The sequence below is a fragment of the Neofelis nebulosa genome, chromosome 3 (assembly GCF_028018385.1).
Source record: "Neofelis nebulosa isolate mNeoNeb1 chromosome 3, mNeoNeb1.pri, whole genome shotgun sequence".
In the NCBI taxonomy this organism is placed as follows: Eukaryota; Metazoa; Chordata; class Mammalia; order Carnivora; family Felidae; genus Neofelis; species Neofelis nebulosa.
The window spans coordinates 50,697,712-50,719,392 of NC_080784.1; the positions used below are offsets into that span (position 1 = coordinate 50,697,712).

Consider the following 21,681-nt stretch of genomic DNA (forward strand, 5'->3'; position numbering starts at 1 on the left):
AAACACCAACCAAATGAGAACCTGCAAAGGCTATTTATTCAGAACTTGCTGTAGCAAAAGAGTCAGTCACCATCACTTGGGTTTGGCAGAGACTCAAAGGCAAGCAGAGGAGTGGGAAGTCTTCAGGTATGCTCCCATCTGAGGTCGCTGGCACAGGGAAGCTGTGGGTGGGCTAACTAGAAGCAAGGATCCTATATGATTCGGTAGGGTACATATTTGGCTTCTCTGGCTGGAAGCAGGGATGTAGATTAGGAAAGTTGTCGATTATTAACCCATCAGCCTATTTGGGGCTAATTATTATAGACATTATTGCTTAGCTTCTTGGAGTCAGATAGCAGTCTGACTCCCTATGAGTCTAACTTATAGCAGGCTGCCTTCCTAAGCTCATTATTGTAGATAAGGGGCTGGTTTCCTAGGCAGGTTGCTACAGGCTGTGAGTCAGAGTTCTGATTTTTTTGGTTTTTTTTTTAAGTTTATTTATTTATCTTGATAGAGTGAGAGCAGGGGAGGGGTAGAGAGAGAGAGAGAGAAAGAATCCCAAGCAGGTTATGCACTGCGAGTGTAGAGCCCAATACAGGGTCAGAACCCATGAACTGTGAGCTCATGACCGGAGCCAAAACTAAGAGTCAGACACTTAAAAAACTAAGCCACCCAGGTGCCCCCAGAGTTCTGGTTTAACATATGACTTCCTACTTGTATATTCAGTCCCTCACAAAGAAGCAGTGCACTTGGTGACTGATTGCAGCAACAGATCTTTCTCCCAAACTCTCCCCAACTTCTAACCTAGCAGCCTATCCGTCTTATTTTAGGGTAAAAAAAAAAAAAAAAAAAAAGAGCCACCCACCAAAGAGATAAATTTTTCCATTACTATGAGAAAAGTAATTTTGAACTGCCCATTCAGAAGGTCTGCATTCTAGATCATGAAGATAAATACATAAACTCTTCGCTGAATGTCCCTCCTAGATCCCTTCCTCACATTATTTTGCTAGGCTGCTCTGAGTTTGAGATTCTGATGGCACCAAGGCATAAGGGAAATCCATAGACAGATGAAAAAGTTTTTGGACTGGAGCCATTCCTTGGTAGGATAACCAAGAATTGCCAATATTCTACTAGATTGAAACAAATCACTTCTGTTATCACTGAAACACATTCCATCTTCTTCAAGTCTCAGGAGAGGTAAAAGCAGCTGCTGATTGATTTTACATTTTCCTCTCAACCCATGTAAAATATTATTTGTTTCTTTTTTTACTCAAATGTCACAATTTTAACCCCCTAATTATCTTTTTGTCCCCTTTGAATTTCTGGGCTTAGTATCTTCCTTTGATATGAAAAGAAAAATTATCGTAAGTTATTTTTCTAGCTTTGCAAAAGGGAATGTTCTGCTCAGGTTGGGAGGCAGAATATACACGCACAGGTATCTCTCATACCGGCAGGTTTTCCATGCAGTTGAAACTGTCCGTGAGGAGCAACAGACCAAAGGCTTCAGTAACATACTTGGTCACCATCCTCCTCTTCTTGTCCAAGAGCCTTTTCCTGATATAGCCTCTTAACTTGGGGATTTCTGGAATTCACAGGCAGCACAAACCATTTTAAAAGGCCAGAGTTCACAGCAAATAGAATCCACAAAAATTAACAGATCAGAATGGCAGTCTGAATTAACCACAGTTGACGTCCTACATGGGCTGACTGCCCACTCACTACACCAGCTTTTCTGAGGGTATTTTCTCCATGTCTAGGATCAACAATAAGGAAGTTAGCCTCCTAACTCCTAATTTTATTTAGCAGTACAAGTCAAAGTAAGTAGAAAAGTGCAGGCTGCTTAAAAACATTGGCACTTCCCTTTGGCCTGCTACTTACCAGAATAGTTGAATCAAAGGTGCCCACAATCCGAGATACTCAGCTCTTCAGTCACCCTAGACTTCTCCATCTATATCAAATAACCCTTAACATGAAAATCGCTCATGCCTGCTGTAGAAAGGATGAGAACCTCTGCTGAGTGGGATTCTGGTTTAGAAACTCATGTTAGTCCTAATGCTGTGTTCATCAGAAGGTAACAGACTCTTCCTACCTTTTCCCCCATTATTCCCATAAGTGGAAATTCTTTTTTTTTTTTTTTTTTTTTTTTAGAGAGAGACAGGGTGAAAATGAGTGAGGGGCAGAGAGACAGAGGGAATCCCACCAGGGACAGAGAGAGAGAGAGAAGCAGGTCTCACCCAAAGCAGGATGCCTGCTAACTCGAAGCAGGTCTCATCAAGCTCGGGTCCTGCCTGCTTGCCCACTTTTCACTGAGTGCTCCAGTCACACAGACTTTTAGGTTCTTTGGATTTGTACTCACAGCACCATTTAACCAAGCTTTATTTTTACCTTGATGTTTTACACATGGCTTAGCATTTGCTCATGTAGATTTTAAATTCTGACAAGAAAGGGGTCATGTCTTCTGCTTCTTCCTCCTCAGAGACAGAGCATACAACAGAAGCTCAGTAAATACTAATACCTGTAGCTGGGTGAGTGAGGAATCTCAAGCCAAACACTGAGAAAGGACAACCCAATCACTGACCTCTACCAACTCTTGGTAGACTTTGGATGAAAGAGGAATTGTCTCAGGCACCACAATGCAGAGAGAAAAACAAATACACTTGCTAATAGGTACAGAAAATGTGGCAAGCTGGAAATGTGGCGCAGAAAGTTCTAGAGAGGGAAATTCAGAGCTCAATCTTGAGAATTTTAGAGACTGAGATAAAAAATGTATCAATTACCAGTTTCCTCCTCGGTGAGAAGAGCCTGTTGCCAGTACTCCTGGGCGCTGACTGTGTACACGAGATCGGAGGCTTCCAGAACCTTGGAGTCGGCGGGCAGTTTTCTCTGAAGTGAGAGCGGCACACGGAGAACAGAATACTCAAACATGGTAAAGGAAATAATGCACAGGCCTTACAAGAGCCTTCCGCAAATTTCAGCTCACTAACTTTCGGTGCTGCAACAGCCCCTTAAAGAACACACAACACCTTGTACGTCAGGTCTTCCTATCTGTCCAGGCCTCATAAGGTTGGAAGTTGTAAGAAAACTGCTACATGGAAACTATTCTCTCAGGAGGTAAAAATAGCAGTTTTAGGGGTGCCTGAGCGGCTCAGTAGGTTGAGTGTCCGACTCTTGATTTCGGCTCAGGTCATGATCTCACGGTTCGGGAGTTCGAGCCCCATGTCACACTCTGCACCAATAGTGTGGAGCCTGTTTGGTATTCTCTCTCCCTCTCTCCTTCTCTCTGTCTCTGTCTCTGTCTCTCTCTCTCTCTCTCAACCCACACCCAACATAAATAAGATTTTTAAAATAAATAAAAATACCAATTCTAGAAGGAAATGTATAGAGAAAATGGTTTAAAGTGTACCAAAGTGTTCACAGAGGGGAAAAGTACCGCAGGCTTTATGGTAAGAAAAAAAGTACAACTCCAGCAAAGGCAGTGATGTGCTGCACCAGCACATGAGAGCCACGGCACATGGCTCTCCCCAATTCCACCTTTAGTGACATTACCCTGGTGGCTTGAAATTGGCAATGGTGGGAATCAGCAAGTGCTAGAAATCAGGACTTTTGGGGTTTGCTTCTTTTATTTATTTGTTTGTTTGTTTAAAAATTTTTAATGTTTATTTATTTTTGAGACAGAGTGAGTGCAAGTGGGGAAGGGCAGAGAGAGAGGGAGACACAGAATCCACAGCAGGCTCCAGGCTCCGAGCTGTCAGCACAGAGCCTGACGCGGGGCTCGAACTCACGAGCTGCAAGAGAGATCGTGACCCAAGTCGAAGTCGGATGCTCAACAGACTGAGCCACCCAGGCACCCCTCCTTCTTTTATTTTTAAACAGAGATCTGGTTGTTATATATTTACCTAAACACCACGACACTGGGCAAAGGTTGTGTAAAAAAGTACAATTTCTTAGCTGGGTGGTTAGTGAGTAATCAGACACGTTTAAAAGCAGAGTAGTGTTTAAGTAAATGATGGTTTTAAATGGCAAGGAATTAAGAATGTGAGTAAATGGGGTTTTTTTATTAGAAAAATCATCACCACAGAGAAGTAATACTAGAAGTATACATAAATATTGTTCCATAATCTTCATTTTTCTCACTTAAAAGAAAAGAGAAAAATCACAAAGTGTGCACGTGTGTGCATAGGTTTGGGGGCAGTAGAACACCATAGAGAGTCACCAGTCTCTTCCTGATGCAAAGACACAGAAGAGCTGAGTGAGTCCAGAGACCACATGTCTGGCAAGTGGTAAGCCCGTGTAGTCAAGGCTGGAATAGATATACCTGGATAGGCTTCCAGAAGCCTCACACACTGCAGACAGGGCTGAAATTATACAGAAGATTTGCCACAATTAACTTTTTTCCTTTCTGATAGCGTTTTGACTTTGGGAAAACAGTTTAGGAAAGTTGAAACTATCTTCCACTGGAAGATAAAATTGATACGGAATTAAATTTAAGTAGGGTTTAAAACAGTTGAAAGCAAGAAGTATGCCTAGCTGTGCCTAGGTATTTACATTACTTAAAACCTTGCTCTAAATTTTGTATATCTCTTCTAAAAATCATTGAAGATTAGTTAACCTTTGTGCTTGTTATTATAGTGCAGAGAAATATTTTTATGGTGCCAGTGAAGTGACTACAGTATGCAGGTTCCATTTTATTATAAAAGAGATGTCGTTACAGCTGGAAGGTAGGTGGATACGATCTTGCTGGATACAGCAAGAGGTAAGTGGACACTCACCAAATTGTCCTATGGAAAGATTAGTCACTGTTAATTCACACACATTGTTTATTACCACAGTTTGTAAGAATATTTTGTATATGAGAGAGAAGAAACCTGTAGCTCAAAATAGAAGGGATACTAGGGGCACCTGGGTGGTTCAATCAGTTAAGCAACTCTGGCTCTGGTCATGATCTCATGATTCCTGAGTTCTAACCCTGCATCGGGCTCTCTGCTGTCAGCACAGAGCCCACTTCAGATCTTCTGTCCCCCTCTCTCTCTTGCCTTCCCCCACTCATTCCCTCTCTCTCTCTCTCTCTCTCTCTCTCTCTCACTCAAATAAATGAAAAAATTTTAAAAAAGTTTTTAAAAAATAGAAGGGATACTAGATAGAAGCGGCATCAAAAAGATAGCAAAGCTGGAGATCAGTAATACGAATCATGACTCAATTTTCAAAACATCTATCTTTTCTAGCTCCGTCATTAAAATAATTTTGCAGTGATATCACCCTGTCCACTTCTTTCACTTGTATTAAATCATTTAATATGAACCCCTACCACCCCAAGTCTTATTTTTAATATTATTCTTTACTAAATGAAACCCAAGTGTCTTTGAGAGTAGTAGGTCCATGTCTTAGGGCAGGGAAAAATAAAAGGGGCCTGAGTATTTTGTTGTTGCCAAAGAGCAAAAATGTTTTTAAAAGTGTCTGGGTAAGGCTAAAAAGATCCAGCTTAAATTATGGGCTTCCGTTGGCCGAGATATGAACTTGAACATCAAAAAGAACACAATAATTCTATGAAAAGCCATGAGCCCATTATAACCTTCAAACTAAGAAAAATAAGTAATATTAATAAGAAATATATATGTGTTGGTCTCTGCCACTGGTTCCTGACCCAGTACTCCTAAATTCCTTGTAATTAGGAGTGATAGGAGAATCCTTTGTTCTAATGTTTAGTCTTTGACCCCAGTTTTCAGCATAGAGTTCCAAAAACCATTGTCATTTCCTAAGTGATAAGAGCACTAGAAGCATCTCTTATTCTTCTTTTATGTTTATTTATTTATTTTGAGAGAAAGAGAGAGAGAACAAGCAGGGGAGGGGCAGAGAGAGAGAGGGAGAGAAAGAATCCCAAGCAGGCTCTGCACTGTCAGCATAGAGCCTGACATGGGGCTCAAACCCACAAACCATGAGATCATGAACTGAGCTGAAACCAAGAGTCGGACGCTTAACCAACTGAGTCACCCAGTGCTCTGAAGCATCTCTAGATCTTATATTTGGTCTTTGACTCTAGTACCTGACACAGAGTTCCTAAATCCCTTGGAATTTTCTAAGTGATGGGAGAATTTTTTTTTTTTTTTTTCCGATGAGGCAACTCTGGGTGAGCTCCTGAGTGGGGGCTGGTCACAGAAAGATCAAGCTATTAGAAGTTTGGAATTTTCAGCCCCACCCCCCATTTTTCAGAGAGGGTAGAGGGGATAGAAATAGAGTAATTGATGATGCCCTATGTGAGAAAGCCTCCATAAAACCCCAACAATATGGGGTTCAGAGAGCTTCTAGGTTGGTGAATGCATCCACATATCAGGAGGGTGATATGCTCCAACTCTTCAGCGACAGAAGTTCTTGCATTTGGGAACCTCTCAGAACTTTCCCTATAGATCTCTTCATCTGTATCTTTTATCATATCCTTTATTATACAAAAAAACTGGTAAATGTAAGTAATTCTCTCATTGCATTCTGTGAGCTATTCTAGCAAATAATCAAACCCAAGGGGGAGAAGGTCATGGGGACCTTCAATTTGCAGCCAAGTCAGACAGAAGTTGTGAGTAAACTGAGGACCTACTGTTTGCATCTGGCATTTAAAGTAGGGGGCAGTCTTGTGGGACTAAGCCCTTAACCTATCGGATCTGATGCTATGTCCTGGAAGATATTGTCAGATTGAGTTAAATTGCAAGATACCCTGCTGGTGTCACAGAGAATTGCTCGATGTGGGAGAAAATCCCAACATGGGTGTCAGAAGAATTGTTGTTTTTTTTAAAATTTTTTTCAATGTTTATTTATTTTTGAGAGAAAAAGACAGAGAATGAGTGGAAAAGGGGCAGAGAGAAAGGGAGACACAGAATCCGAAGCAGGTTCCAGGCTCTGAGCTGTCAGCACAGAGCCTGTTGCAGGGCTCGAACTCAAGGACAGCGAGATCATTACTTGGGCCGAAGTTGGACGCTTAACTGACTGAGCCACCCAGGCACCTTACGGGTATCAGAAGTATTGTTAAGTGTGTTAGCATGGATTGGAAAAATCAATATCATTAAAATGTCCACACTGCCCAAGGCAATCTACAGATTCAATGTAATCCCTATCAAAATACCAACAACATTTTTCACAGAACTAGAACAAAAAGTACTAAAATTTGAATGGAAGCACAAAAGGCCCCAAATAGCGAAAGCAGCTGGAGAAAGAAGAACAAAGCTGAAGGTATCATGCATCCAGACTTCAAACTATACTACAAAACTACAGTCATCAAAACAGTATGATACTGGCACAAAAACAGACACACAGATCAATGGAAGAGAATAGAGAGCCAGAAATACACCTATGCTTGTATGGTCAATTAATCTGCAACAAAAGAGCCAAGAATATACAATGGGGAAAACACAGTCTCTTCAATAAATGGTATTGGGAAAGCTGGACAGCTACATGCAAAAGAATGAAACTAAACTACTTCCTTATACCGTATACAAAAATAAGCTCAAAATGGATTAAAGACCTAAATATAAGACCTAAAGCCATAAAACTCCTAAAAGAACACATAGGCAGTAAACTTTTGGACATTGGTCTTAGCAATATTTTTTTGGATCTATCTCCTCTGGCAAGGACAACAAAAGCAAAAATAAATGATTGGGACTACATTAAACTGAAAGGCTTTTGCACAGAGAAGGAAACTGTCAATAAAACAAAAAGGCAACCTACTGAATGGAAGAAGATATTTGCAAATCATATGTCTGATAAGGGGTTAATATCCAGAATATATAGAGAGCTCATGAAAGAGCACACCAAATGAAACAAAGAATCCAATTAAAAATGGGTAGAGGAAATGTCCATCAATTAATGAATGGATAAGGAAGATATGGTATTTATATATAATAGAACATTACTCAGCCATCAAAAAATGAAATCTTGCTGTTTGCAATGACATGGATAGAGCTAGAATGTATTATGCTAAGTGAAATAAATCAATCAGAAAAAGACAAATGCCATATGATTTCACTCATATGCAGAATTTAAGAAACAAAACATAAACATATGGGAAGGGGGAGAGAAGAGAGGGAAACAAACCACAAGAGACTTAGTGATAGAGAACAAACTGAGGGTTGCTGGGGGTGGGGGGATAGGCTAAATGGGTGATGGGCATTAAGGAGGGCACTTGTTGGCATGAGCCCTGGGTGTTGTATGTAAGTGATGAATCACTGAATTCTACTCCTGAAACCAATATTGCACTGTATGTTAACTAACTAAAATTTAAAATAAATAAATTAATTAATTAATTAATTTTAAAAATGGGTAGAGGAACTGGATAGACATTCTTCCAAAGAAAACATATAGGTGGTCAACAGACACATGAAAAACACTCAACATCACTACTCACCATGGAAATGCTAATTACAACCACAAGATATCACCTTTTACTAGTCAGAATGGCAAGTATCAAGAATATAAGAAGTAACAAGTGTTAGGGAGGATGTGGAGAAAAGGAAACCCTCATGCACTGTTGGTGGGAATGTAAATTGGTACATCCACTCTGGAAAACAGTATGGAGGTATCTGAAAAAATTAAAAATTGAAATGAAATACCATGTGATCCAGCAATTCCACTTCTGGGTATTTGTATGAAGAAAATGAAAGCACTAATTTGAGAAGATATACGCACCCCTATTTCACTGCGACTTTATTTATAGTAGGCAAGATATGGAAACAACCTAAGTGTCTCTTGATGGATGAATGGATAAAAACGATAGGTTATACATATGTACAGTGGAATATTACTCAGCCATAAAAAAAGAATGAAATGTTGCCATTTGCAACAACATGGATGCACCTACTGGATATTACACTAAATGAAATAAGTCAGACAGAGGAAGATGACTATCATATGATTTCACTTATTTGTGGAATGTAAAAAACAAAGCAAATGAACAAACAAAACAAAATAGAAACAGACTCACAAATACAGAGAACAAACTGGTGGTTGCCAGACTGGGGATAGATGGAAGGATGGGCAAAATAGGTGAAGGGGATTAGGAGGTACAAAATTGCAGTTACAAACTAAACAAGTCATGGGGCTTTAAAGTACAGCATAGGGCATACAGTCAATAGTACTGTATATTGTAATAAAAGCTGGTAACTAGACTTATTTTGTGGTGATCATTTTGTACTATATAGAATTGTCAAATCACTACACTGTATGCCTGAAACTAATATAATATTGTGCATCAACGACTTCAACTTAAAAGAAGAAGTATTATGAGAGTGTTGCCAGCATGAGAGTAAAAGGGAGACACATGGGAGTAGTATGGCTTTCTTTACAGGTACTCTGAAGCAAAGGTAAAATACTGTAGGTAAAAGGACATACGTGAGAATGCAAACACCCAGCTCTCTTCCACCTGCCACATACAATTAGTCATCCAGACATATAGATGTGAGCTCCCTAACATCTCTTGAATGCATCTCCTCTCCTCTAGTCCTACAGTGACTGCCTAGTTCAGGCTCTTAGCGCTTCCAGCTTTGATTACAGGAACAACCTAAAACTGGTCTCCCCAGATCCAACCTTCACTCGCCCCTCCCCCATCCATTTTACTTAATAACAATCTTTCTAAAATACATAGCATTTCCAAATTGAGGTCCATAAATGTAGCCTCCGGGGGTCCGTCATTTTTCCTATACTATTGTTTCCTAATTTTTATTTTTATAATAAAAAATAAGCATGGACATCTATACAAATGACTATCTTACAATCAACTTGTGTCTCATATTTTCTATGACTAACATTAAATTTGCTCCATGAGAAGGCATACAGTACAAGTTAAGCTTTCGTATTAAGTCAGACTGAAGTAAAGTGGTTGGAGAATTAAGGCCATCAGATGGTCTGGCCGTCAGAGGTGAGGGTGTGCAGACCTCAAAAGGACTTGACCGTAATAGTCAGAACTGCAGTTACCCCGCAAGCTGGCTCACTGTTGTACAGACCCCATCTCATATGCACCAACATTTATTAGCATTTGTTAGCAATAAATTTATCATTAGCATTATTAGCAATAAATATAGTTGTGGATTGTGTATTGAAGTATTTTGTGTTTTTGTTTCCAGAAACAATATGACCAGGCACTCATTAAATGCATATTTCTGTAATGCCAACAAGAACAATTAAAGAGAATAGGAACAGCTTTCCTCAGTTATTGCCTCATTAAAACCAGTATTCAAGAATTGCTTGGTCAAAGATTTTGGCTTGAGTATGAAATCTGACTATTCTGAATTAGAAACAAAAGCTTTGAAAGTTTCAGCTCCACACTGTACATCAGATGATTTTCTGCATCAACGTAATTGAATTCAAAATATGGAATGCAATTAAATATGGAACTGGACAGCAGGCCATATGTTTTCACTATTACCCAGCACTGAAGATTTAGTTTCAGCAAAACCAAAAACATCTATCACATTATACTAACCCTGATGTACCACTTCTGTGTTTCATTAATATTTTATCTTAAAATTGGTTTCAGTTTTATAGTAGTAAGAGACTATTACAGTAAGGAGTTTTATGTTTATAACGATTTCTGTGATAGAATAACAAAAATAATTTAACAAAACACCAAGATTCCCGCAGAACAATTTCTCAAGTTTGACAAACACAGCTCAGACTTTATCTCCCAAACCTCTTGCAGAAGGCCCTTTCTCTCGCTTGTTCATCTTACTAACGACTACTGGCTCTTTAAAATTCTGCTCAAGAGTGTGAGTTTTCCCTGCACCTCTCTGCAGCACCACCCCACCACCCCACCTGCCCTGGACTGCCAGTGTGATCCGTGCATCTTTCTGTGTTTCCCTCAGCATTCAATGCATTCCTACAGCGGATCACCCTCAAACAGTGTGGTGATCTCTGATTTTACCTGCTCATATTTCTCAGTAGACCATATGCTCATTCAATCCTTCCAACAACCACAGGAGGTAGATACTATCATTTCCCAATTTTACAGATGAGAAAGTGGAGGCTCAGAGAGGAATGGTAATTTGCCTAAGGTCACAAAGTTATTCATCAGTAGAACTAAGTTAAGTCCAAACTGTCTACTCCAAAGCTTTTGGCATAGCTACAATGCAAGACCAAATAGACAAATGTGAGTGGTTGAAAACAGAAAAAAATACATAGGCAAATCTGTTAACTCACCTTTAGTTTTTCCTTGAGAATTCTATTCCTTTGTAGTTTTATCACTTCATTTCTTTCTAAAACGGCCTCTCGCTGACTCTGAATAGCTTGCTAGATTGGGAAGAGAAAGGAAAGCGTGGCAAAGAGTCCAGGGTTATCAAGAGCGATACAGCGATAAGACGCACATCTCTTTTGGCAATGTATCTTCGTTTGGCCCAGACAAGTGTGCATGTGCTCAAATTTTATAATATTAATCATGAAAAGTATTATTTAAAAATAACTAGTTCACGCATATGTCCAAACTCACTAAGATGTTTACATTAAACGTGTGCACTTTTTGTATATCAATTATATCCCAACAGAGCTCAAAAAATAAAAATAAAAATAAAAGTAGTCCATACTTACATTTCCCACTTTTCTTTCCCTGAAATGAAAATTATAACAATTACTTAACTTATTGTGTGTCATGGCAGTCTTTCAACTTTCCCTGAGAGCAGTATATACCTTAATACCTTTGCATACACTTTCTTTGGTCCACATGTTCCCTCTTCTGATCCACCTCCAGGGTCCATTTGAAAAAAGTGTCTTTATTTCTCAATGTTTTGCTGGTGGTAGAATTTTCCGTGACCTCGCCCACTGGCCCAGTCTCTCCCATAGTACTTTGTCCCTCTCTTATTTTTTTTTTAAATGTTTATTTATTTATTTTGAGAGAGAGAGAGAGAAAGAGGAGCAGAGAGAGAGAATCCCAAGCAGGCTCAGCACTGTCAGCACCGAGCTCGATCTCACAAACCACAAAATCACGATCTGAGCTGAAATCAAGAGTTGGACACTTAACCGAATGAGCCACCCAGGTGCCCCAGTGTGTCCTTCTCTTATAATCTTTAACCCTCTTTTAAGTCAGTGATCTCAGTGACTAGGCAATATGCCTCTCTGAATCTGCAGCCCCTACCACCATGCTCAATAAAGGTTTCATAAGTTTGACTGAATTATGTTTAGTTGCAGAACTGGCATGGGAAGGGAGAACTGGAGATACTATTATGGGGGTGGGGTGGGGTGAAGGGAATCTTCAGGGGGGAAAACAAACAAAGCTGAAGTTCCAACCTAGGCCATGAAAGTGAGAAGTTGGAGGAAAAGCCTTGGCCTATTTCTTCATCCAGGAAGTTGTCTCTGCTTAGTGAATTCCTGGAGAATTCAAGTTTCAGTGGGTGTGGGGGAGATGACAGGTAGAGATCCTCTTTTTAGAGCAGAGAAGCACTAACAATGTTACATCTGGTGACCATATGCCCCGTGCACCCAGGACAGACCAGTTTATACCAGCTGCTTCTCTGTAAGAGTTAATAACACCTCCTTTCCACCTTCAAAGTGTGCCATATAGAAAATAAATTATAGCTCTCCTGGGTATGGGGGTACAGAGGTCTACATGAAAATCAGGACATTTTAACATCTATTAAACTCTAAAATGCTTACCTTCCATTAAAATTTTGTCTGAGTATGACTCTGTAAGAATCCTGCTACTTTTGGCCAAAGTTCTGAAACTTGGAGAACTTGCTCCAAAAGGGCTTAAAATCTGAAACAGAATCTGACACTTCAAAGCTGTACCATGCCAGACAGTACTATACAAAGTGCCAACTAGCCGTGGGGGCATCTACACTTCCGTATCTGTGGGGGGCGGGGAGGACCATCACACTGCACACCTCCAGGAGGTGCTCTTTGCATCTCATATACATGAGTGGCTCCCCTGGAGCTATATAGGCCACAGCCTATTGAGTATTAAGCAGCTTCACTGGAGGAGGGTCCCCAACGGTTTAGATTCCCAAGACAATCTGCTCAAGGGTCCTGATGTCCCAGGAAGCCACCCAGACTCCTCTTTCATCCGCAGCAGTCACTTCTCTAAGTCTGAAATGCCCAGGGGTCAAGGCTCTGTTGTTACAGTAGTCGGGGCCCATGGAGGAAAGCCCACAGGCCTACAAACCCAGCATGGTACCTTAGATACTCCAGCAGGTGGAGTTTGTCGGTCTTGGTGACCACCAGGGCAACGTCCCTGCAGAAGCCCCTTTGGCAGGCTTTGATGCTCTCATTCAAAAGGTCTTCATGGGCTCTCCCTCCAGAAACTCTTTCGATGTCACTGATCAGCCAGATCACTGAGCACTTATCAATGGTCTGTGAAACATAACCACAACAGGTTTAAGAACATAAATGGTGTCTCAGTTGTAGAGGACGTGGTCTCTTCATGTATCATTTGTGGCCTCCATGTTCTGCCCCATCTCTTTGCCAGTCCCACCTCTCACCTCTCCCCACGGCACTCTCCATGTACCAGCCAGACTGAGCTTCTCGAAGTTTCTCAGGTGTGACCTGCTCTTTTATCTCTCAGGACCTTTGCACTTGCCACACAGCCTCTGCTTGACTTCCATCTGCTCTTTGAGACTGCTAACAGCCACCTGAGGGTGGGTTGGCCCCCCCTCCTCTGTATCCTACAGCAAGCACCTGGACTTACCTGCCATTGTACCTCACAGAGCTATTGTACAGGATCAGTTCTTTGCACACTCCCCGCCGCCCTGCAACCGCAAGGGACCTGATGAGAAGTGGCTACACTTTACAGCTTGGAATCTACATCACCTCCAGTACAGCGCTTGGCCCTAATAGAGGCTTCATAGATGTCTGTGGCATTAGTGATTGACAGAATTCAAGAAATCAGACCTCCAGTCCCAGATCCATCACTGGCTTGCTTTACCTCAGCTGTCTTCTAGGGAAAATTATTGTTTTTCCAGAACTGGTTCTGGTCATGCATTGCCCCCAAAGTTATCACCACAGGGCATCATTTTGATATTTGACTGCCCCTGCCTATTCAGCACACTGCCACCATGTGGAGGCAAGGAGCCAGAAACCTTATGATTCAAGTTGCAAAGGCCAATGAGCACGAAATTACAATTTATGATTAATATCATTGCTCTATTAGCTATGCAACTTTTATGGGACAGGTTTTATGTGTTGCCTTGTGACATTTCTCTTGGTATATTATTTCACTGGTCTTACTTCTCCATATAAATGAAAAGTTGTTCCAGCTCAGGGACTGAGTTTATTTGAGGTTCCTCAGGACAGCACTTTGCACATAAAGGTGTAACAAGTTTGTGATTTGCTAATTAAATCATCATTTTGCTTTATGCCAATGGTTCGTAACTCAGGGCAACTCTGTACCTGAGAATGGCAGTCTCTGGAGACATTTTTAATTGTTATGACTTGGCGTTGGTGTTAGTGGGTGGAGGCCAGGGATGCTATAAACATCCTTCCATGCCCAGGTCAGCACCCCACAACAAAGAATTATCTGGCCCAAAATGTCAGCTGAGCCTGAGAAATCTTGACCTAGAGTAGTGGGTTTTGAGTTTGTTTTTAGCAGTGGAGGCTTTTTTCAAATGAAAGCTGAGGAAGAATTCCAATTGGTTTTTAAAAATTGAACTGCTTTAGTTGAACTGGAGGTGGAGGGTTTAGAGGCCCCCCACCTGCACCACATCACCTACCCTCTGTTCATGGATCATTATTTTAAAACCATAAATCTCTAGAGTTAGACAAACATCACTGTTTTATAGAGAAGATAATAGGCCCCAAGAAGCAAAAGACCAGTTTAAGGCCACACGACTATGGGTCCTGAACTTCCTCCCTATGTGGATGGACTCACATTTAGGCAGGAAAGTAAAATCAACAGCTCCCTCCTACTTCCCAAATTACAATCTAACTAGGGAAGCTACTAAGCTATTCACTCAGGCTGTGGAACACTGTAGAGTAGCAGACCCCAAACTCCTGAAGGGCAGGGCCTCTTGTACCTTCGTATTCCCGAGTCCTGGCAAACTGCAGGTGCTTAATAAATGTTTATTAACATAAGAAGAGGCCTGTAAGTCTCAGACCCTACAAGAGGCTCTGGCTGCCGGGATTTGGTAAAGTTGGAGTTGCAGAAGACACAAAAAAGCAAACCTAGAGCAACTGAGCTTAGGAGTGGTGGTACCACAGCCACCCCCACATCCTCCCTCCCCGCGATGAGAACAGGCCTCACAGCTCAAGTGACACGCCTAAAGTCTCAGGACTTCAAAGTGGCAGCCAGGGACATGTAAATTCATAATACTCTTAGTTTAGGGAAGGCAAGGCTGGCAGCTGGAGAGACAGGGGAGGGGGCAGGGTGTTCTGTTCTCCCTGAAAAGAGGGGAGTCTTTAGTAACTCCTTGTGAGAGAATATCACAAAACCACAAGAATGCAGGGGAGCTGAGGCCAAGCAGAGCAGGCTGGGAACAGTCCCTTCACTTTAACCGGACCTCCTCAGAGCGGGTGTTCTGAGCCAGATCTGCTGGCTCCTCTGTTCTGAGTGGCCTTTGATTGGCTTCCCAGAGTATCATAACTGGCAGCAACCATGGCTCCATCCGGTGAGAGAGGCTAGCCGCCTCCCTAGGCTGTTGCTCCCGGGACCCAGCCTGGAACTAGCCAAGGTTGGCAATTCCACTCCAAGAGCTGAGACCCTGTAGAAACAAAGGCCCTCATGGTCGGGCCTGAGCGGACCACCAAGGAGAAGGACACTGGGACTGCCTTTATCTTAAAGAACTGTTAGGGGAGGTCCTGTGGGGAGACACAGAGCCTCAGCTGGGAAGGTAGGAACCTGCTCTCTGGTTCAAATTCTGCCATTCAGTAGTTGTGCGGTCTTGGGCAAATTACTTCCCTTCTCTGAGCCTTTATTTCCTTATCTGTAAAATCCAGGCATAGGCTGATTATCTGTAAGCTGTCATCCTGAGTCTATCATCCTGATCTTGACTCAAATCCAGTCCAGAGCTCTGCAGCCCTCAGTCATTCATTTAGCACAAACCTGCACAAATCCTCCAGTGGATCCTTCTACAGTGCTGGGTTGCTCATGACTTACCGATACCAGCCCTCCTTCCCAGTCCCCTTCCAGCTCCAGTCTTATGTCTCACCCCTGTGCTCCTGAGCTCCTTCTGCCTAAAGACACCCTTTCTCTCTCTATCACATGCTCCAGTCCTTCTTATCCTTTGAGCTTCCCCAGGAAGGGTAGTATTTAAGCCCATCCCTAAGTTTTCCAAACTTGTCTTCTGTGCCTCTCTCCTTCCACCCCACACCTGTTTCCTCCAGCCACCCAGGAAGACTCATGCTTCCCACAACACGTGGCTCCTTCATTCCTCTGGGTCTTTGCTGCTCCCTGGCCTACAATAGTGCTCAGTGGTCCCATTCTCAACAATCTTCTCTGGTGATAGCTGGGCTTAAGTGCCCTCTCTGAAGTTTCCCTCTCATCCAAAAAGAATTAATTGGATAAAGAAGATGTGGTGTGTGTGTGTGTATATATATATATATATATATATATATATATATACACACACATATATACATATATGTACATATACACGTACATATACATGTACATATATACATATATATGTACATATACATATATATACATATATACATATATGTGTATATATATATATTCATTCAATGGACTATTACTCAGTGATGAAAAAGAATGAATTCTTGCCATTTACAACAACGTGGATGGAACTAGAGTGTATAAGCTAGTGTAGAGTGTATAAGTTAGTCAGAGAAAGACAAATATCACATGATTTCACTCATACGTGGAATTTAAGATAAAAAACAGATGAACATAAGGGAAGGGAAGCAAAAAAAACATAAAAACAGAGAAAGAGACAAACCATGAGAGACTCTTAAATACAGAGAACACACTGAGGGTTGCTGGTGGGGTGTTGGGTGGGGGGATGGGGTAAATGGGTGATGGGCATTAAGGAGGACACTGGTTGGGTGTTATAAGTAAATGATGAATCACTAAATTCTATTACTGAAAAATAAATAAATAAAATATATTTTGATTTAAAAAATCCCATATGTTTAATGCACATCCAAATAGACATCTGGATTTGTAGTCTCCATTTTACATGACTCCATTTTTGTTCACTTATTCTTTATTTTAAATCACATATAATACTATCATATTCTATACTATACTGTGTTATACTAAATAAATATTTACACATTTACATAAATTTTCAAGTATATTGATGTTATTGAGAATTGGTGTTCATACATTGGTTTGTAGTAAAGCATTTAAAAACAAACACAATTACAAAAAGAAAAGAATTCATTACTATTGCTCTCCTTTTTAAGTAATGTGGTTTGTTAATTAATACGACTAACTGATTCTCTTCTGGACTATAGGACTCCCAAGGGCATGGACTTTGTCTCTCTCTATCCAAAACCCAATACAGAATTGAGTAGATGCTCAGTGGGTGTTCGCTGAAGGAATGAGGTCTCTTTTTGGAGGTAATTTCTATCTGTGAGTGTTCATAGCACCTTGGACTTCTCTTACATCACTTTCTGCTGTGGATTTTGACATCTGTGGGTTTCTTCTCTCCTATTAGACTCTAAGCCCCTTGCAGGAAGGCTCTGTTTCCCATTCAACATTGTTTTATTTTGCTTTCATCTTTTTAGCTGTCAAGATAATACATGTTCATGCAATATACAAAAAATATGGGGGTGTATGTAGTAAAGAGTGCTGGTAATCACAGAAATTCCTGTTAACAGTTGGGTGTGTATCCTTCCTAAAGGCAGGTTTCTACTTTTGCTGTACATTTATTAACACCACACACACACACACACACACACACACACACAATGTGCATGCACACACATGTTTCTTAACATTAAAGGTCATGCTCTGCATCTTTTAATTTAGCTTTGTCTAACCATATAGGATTACAGTGGAGTTTAAGAGCAGAAAGGCTCTTAAGCCATCTTGCCTTTATTAAAATCCCCAGTGTGCTAAAGGGCAAATTATTTCACTGAGAATAGTACCTAGCACAAAGTAAATGCTTGGTATATTATTATTATTATTATTAGCTATAATCTTTGCATCCTCAGTGCAAAGCACATTGTCTTACATATTATACATGTTTGATGAATGAAAAGGAAATGAACAAAGAGATAAATTCTTTAAAATATTTCAACCTCTAATCATTAGGTACAGATCTAACTACCCCAATGCTTTACTCTGGCTGTAGACATATCTGGAGGTCCTGGCCAGCTCTAATTTCATTTGCCAGGAATTGAACCCCTACCCAAGTTTTGGTTGAAGGGGTAGACTTTCATTTCAACCATCACCTTCAGCACAGCTGACCGCATGCACTAAAGATAGATGCTTAATCCAGAGATTAAGTTAGCTAGGCAGTAATCGATCCCATTTTCCTCCTCAGGAATTTGAACTAAAAGGCATAGAGACTATAGTCAGAGAGTTGTAGGCATATGAACTACAATTCCATTTAAAGACAGGGTTAAGGTGGTCATTTTTCACAATATGGATCCTAAGGGCTAAGTAGAGAAAACTAAGAGAAAAGCAGGGCTCTGCAGAGAACTGCACAGAGAAACAGTCACAAGAGCCATGTAGAAGAAGAGAGAGAAAATAGCTGCTTTTATCCTGATAGGTGGCCCTGAGGCCTGGCTGTGTCTCATGAGATCCTTTGATGTTCTTCCGATTAGCCTCTTAACTTGGGGTTGCTTCAGCAGGTCTCTGTTCCTTGCAACTACACACGGTAGCAGCCTCCTCATTTCTTGGTGCTGGACCGTAAGCTTCTCTACCTTGTACTCAACTCTTGGCCTCCCTTTCCCCCTCTGTCTGTATTTATTCTGCTTCCTTCTAGACCAATCTATTGCTGGTCCTTCTCCTGATCACACACTCTTGTTCTAACTTCCAGGTCTGCCTCATGATTCGTCTCTCCCCAGTGTCTCTGGCCACACACATCCTGCCATTGCCCTGAGGCTTAGAACCTAGAAAGTAGAAGAATTTAACTCCAGTGAGCTCATAAAACCCCTTGGTTGCTTTAGAAAGGGTGGAGGAGTTAAGCAAAGAGGACATGAAGCTACGTGAAAGAGAATCACCTTTTTCCACATCTCATCCCTCTTGCTGTTGAAGTCGCCGGTGCCTGGAATGTCCACCAGCACAACCCCTTCTGGTATCATCTCTGATTTGGGAAGAGTCACTTCCACATGTTTGATCAAGGGCCAAATTTGTGTCTCAGCTGATTCGCCATCCAAGTCTCTCCTGTGCGTCCGGATGTAAGGGTCCAGCTTGACAGACAGCTCTTCTGCCTGAGGAAGAAGGACACAATCACACACACCAGACATTCTCCCAGCTCCTCTGTCCTGGATCGCCTATGATCCAGGTTCAGTGAAGGTACACCAATAGTGGTAAGAAGCAGCACTGGACAATGGGCACCAGAAGACCTTATCCAGTTTTCAAGAGCCAGAAAGGACCCTGGAGATCAGAAAGTGCAAGCTCCTTAATTTACAGATGAAGAAACCACAGTCAGTTAGAACAGAGCTTCAGTAAAGCTATAGTTTCACTGGATAATAATTTCATCTTCTAAATTCCTTTTCAGTTCCTTTTTTCTTTAAGTTTTTTCTAACTTATTTTGAGAGAGAGAGTGTGCGTGGCCGAGGTGCAGAGAGAGATGGAGAGAGAATCCCAAGCAGGCTCTGCACTGTCAGTGCAGACCCTGATGTGGGGCTTGATCCCAGAAACCCTGAGATCATGACCTGAGCAGAGATAAAGAGTCAGATGCTTCACCAAGTGAGCCACCCAGGCACCTCCCGTTTTGATTCTAAAATTAATGTGATTAATGATCAGGGAACCAAAGGCAAGCTGAGGGCAAAGCACAAGCTAATACCTCACAACACCTCCCCCCCCACACCCCTCTGGTGGGATATGTGTGATATTCTTCAGCCACTCCTGGCTGCCCAAGAACGAAGGGAAGGCAAAAAACATATGGTTACCTGATAGAGATCACAGCCATGCAGGACATGAGTCTCCATCAGTTTATAAATGTCTTAGTAAATTACAAGAAAAAGGCAATCTTATCAATAGCTTAACCTCCAGAAACCTATAGACTCAGTTTCCTGGAGGCCTAACATTCCCCTCCCCTCCATAGTGATATGGGGAACAAAGGCAAGAAGGAAATGGTAAAGTCAAATTTCCTTATAACCTGCACCCCATTGACAAATACTTGAGGTAGGCAGAGTAAAACATTCATTCCTCTAGGAACTCCCTACTGTCTTAATGTTAATGTATTATTAGAGAAAAAACATTAGCTTGACAATAGCTAGGCCTCCAGTATCTTGCGAATCTTCTTTAACATATGCAAGTCCTTTTGGAAACACCCCTTTCCCTTACCTCCCCCAACTCCCAGGTATATAATCAGCCACTCCTCACACTTAGAATGCAGCTCTTTCTGCTTCTTCCTGTCCCCATGCTTTAATAAAATCACCTTTTTGCACCAAAGATATCTCAAGAATTCTTTCTTGGTCATCGGCTCCAGACAACCCCCCCCCCCTACTCCAAAACCACATCAATTAATATGCAATCTAAATTCTGGAGACAGAGTATTCTTCCCACATGGCTAATACAAACATTTGGATTACCAGAAGTCCCCAACTACAGAAAATTGATAGTGATATGGTGACCATATTTGCCAAATTAAAAATTGATCTGGGTTTTAAAATTTCTCCTCGTAGTACAAGAAATATCTTGACATGTAGGCATTTCCAGAATGTTTTAATGATGGTGAGTGGGATGGGGAATTGTTCTCAGCCCATTGTTTCTTCTACCTAAACATATCTTGAGACAGTGACACATTCAGGCCAGCAACTATGTGTGTGGCAGCAAATCTTTACTGGGCTACCACTTCAAAGGACGGGAGATTTGGGATGTATGGTGCACATTGTTTTGTTTTGTTTTGTTTTCAATGTTTATTTATTTTTTGAGAGAGAGCAAGCATGAGCAGGGGAAAGTCAGAGAGAGAGGGAGACACAGAATCCGAAGCAGGCTCCAGGCTCTGAGCTGTCAGCACAGAGCCCGACGCGGGGCTTGAACTCACCAACCATGAGATCATGACCTGAGCTGAAGTCAGATGCTTAACCAACTGAGCCACCCAGGTGTCCCTGGTGGTCATTGTTAATAAACATCTATAGAATAATCATGAAAGAAAGATAAGAATGGAAATTTTTTTTAATGTTTATTTATTTTTTAGAGAGAGAGAGAATGAGTGGGGTAGAGGCATAGAGAGAGGGGGACAGAGGATCTGAAGCAGGCTTCATGGTGACAGCAGAGAGCCTGATGTAGGGCTTGAATTCATGAACCTTGAGATCACTACCTGAGCCGAAGTCAGACGCTTAACGGACTGAACCACCCAGGTGCCCCAAAACTGGAAATTCTTAAAAGAGTTGGGTTTAAATCAAGGGATTTGATGCAATGTGTGTAGGGAGTCACAGAATTCATCAATTCTAATCAAATAACAGGAAATTGTGAAAGAAATGATGATAAAAGTTCTTTAAGATATTTAAAAATAAAGCAGAGGAGCACCTGGGTGGCTCACTCGGTTAAGCAGCTGACTTCAGCTCAGGTCATGATCTCACAGTTTGTGAGTTCGAGGCCCACGTTGGGCTCTGTGCTGACAGCTCAGAGCTTGGAGCGCACTTCGGATTCTGTGTCTCCCTCTC

General features: G+C 41.5%; 1 protein-coding gene across 8 annotated transcripts in view; it reads right to left on the reverse strand.

Annotated features, from left to right (window-relative positions):
• Positions 1–21,681, reverse strand: part of NUGGC (nuclear GTPase, germinal center associated) — a 55,357-nt gene that overhangs the window by 15,687 nt on the left and 17,989 nt on the right. For all 8 annotated transcript variants that reach the window (XM_058720767.1, XM_058720762.1, XM_058720765.1 and 5 more), the window contains 6 exons: positions 19,066–19,275; positions 13,115–13,290; positions 11,536–11,554; positions 11,152–11,241; positions 2,757–2,862; positions 1,428–1,561 (listed from right to left, as the gene is read on the reverse strand). In XM_058720767.1, the coding sequence (XP_058576750.1) occupies positions 1,428–1,561; positions 2,757–2,862; positions 11,152–11,241; positions 11,536–11,554; positions 13,115–13,290; positions 19,066–19,275 (735 nt within the window). The remainder of the gene's footprint in view (positions 1–1,427; positions 1,562–2,756; positions 2,863–11,151; positions 11,242–11,535; positions 11,555–13,114; positions 13,291–19,065; positions 19,276–21,681) is intronic.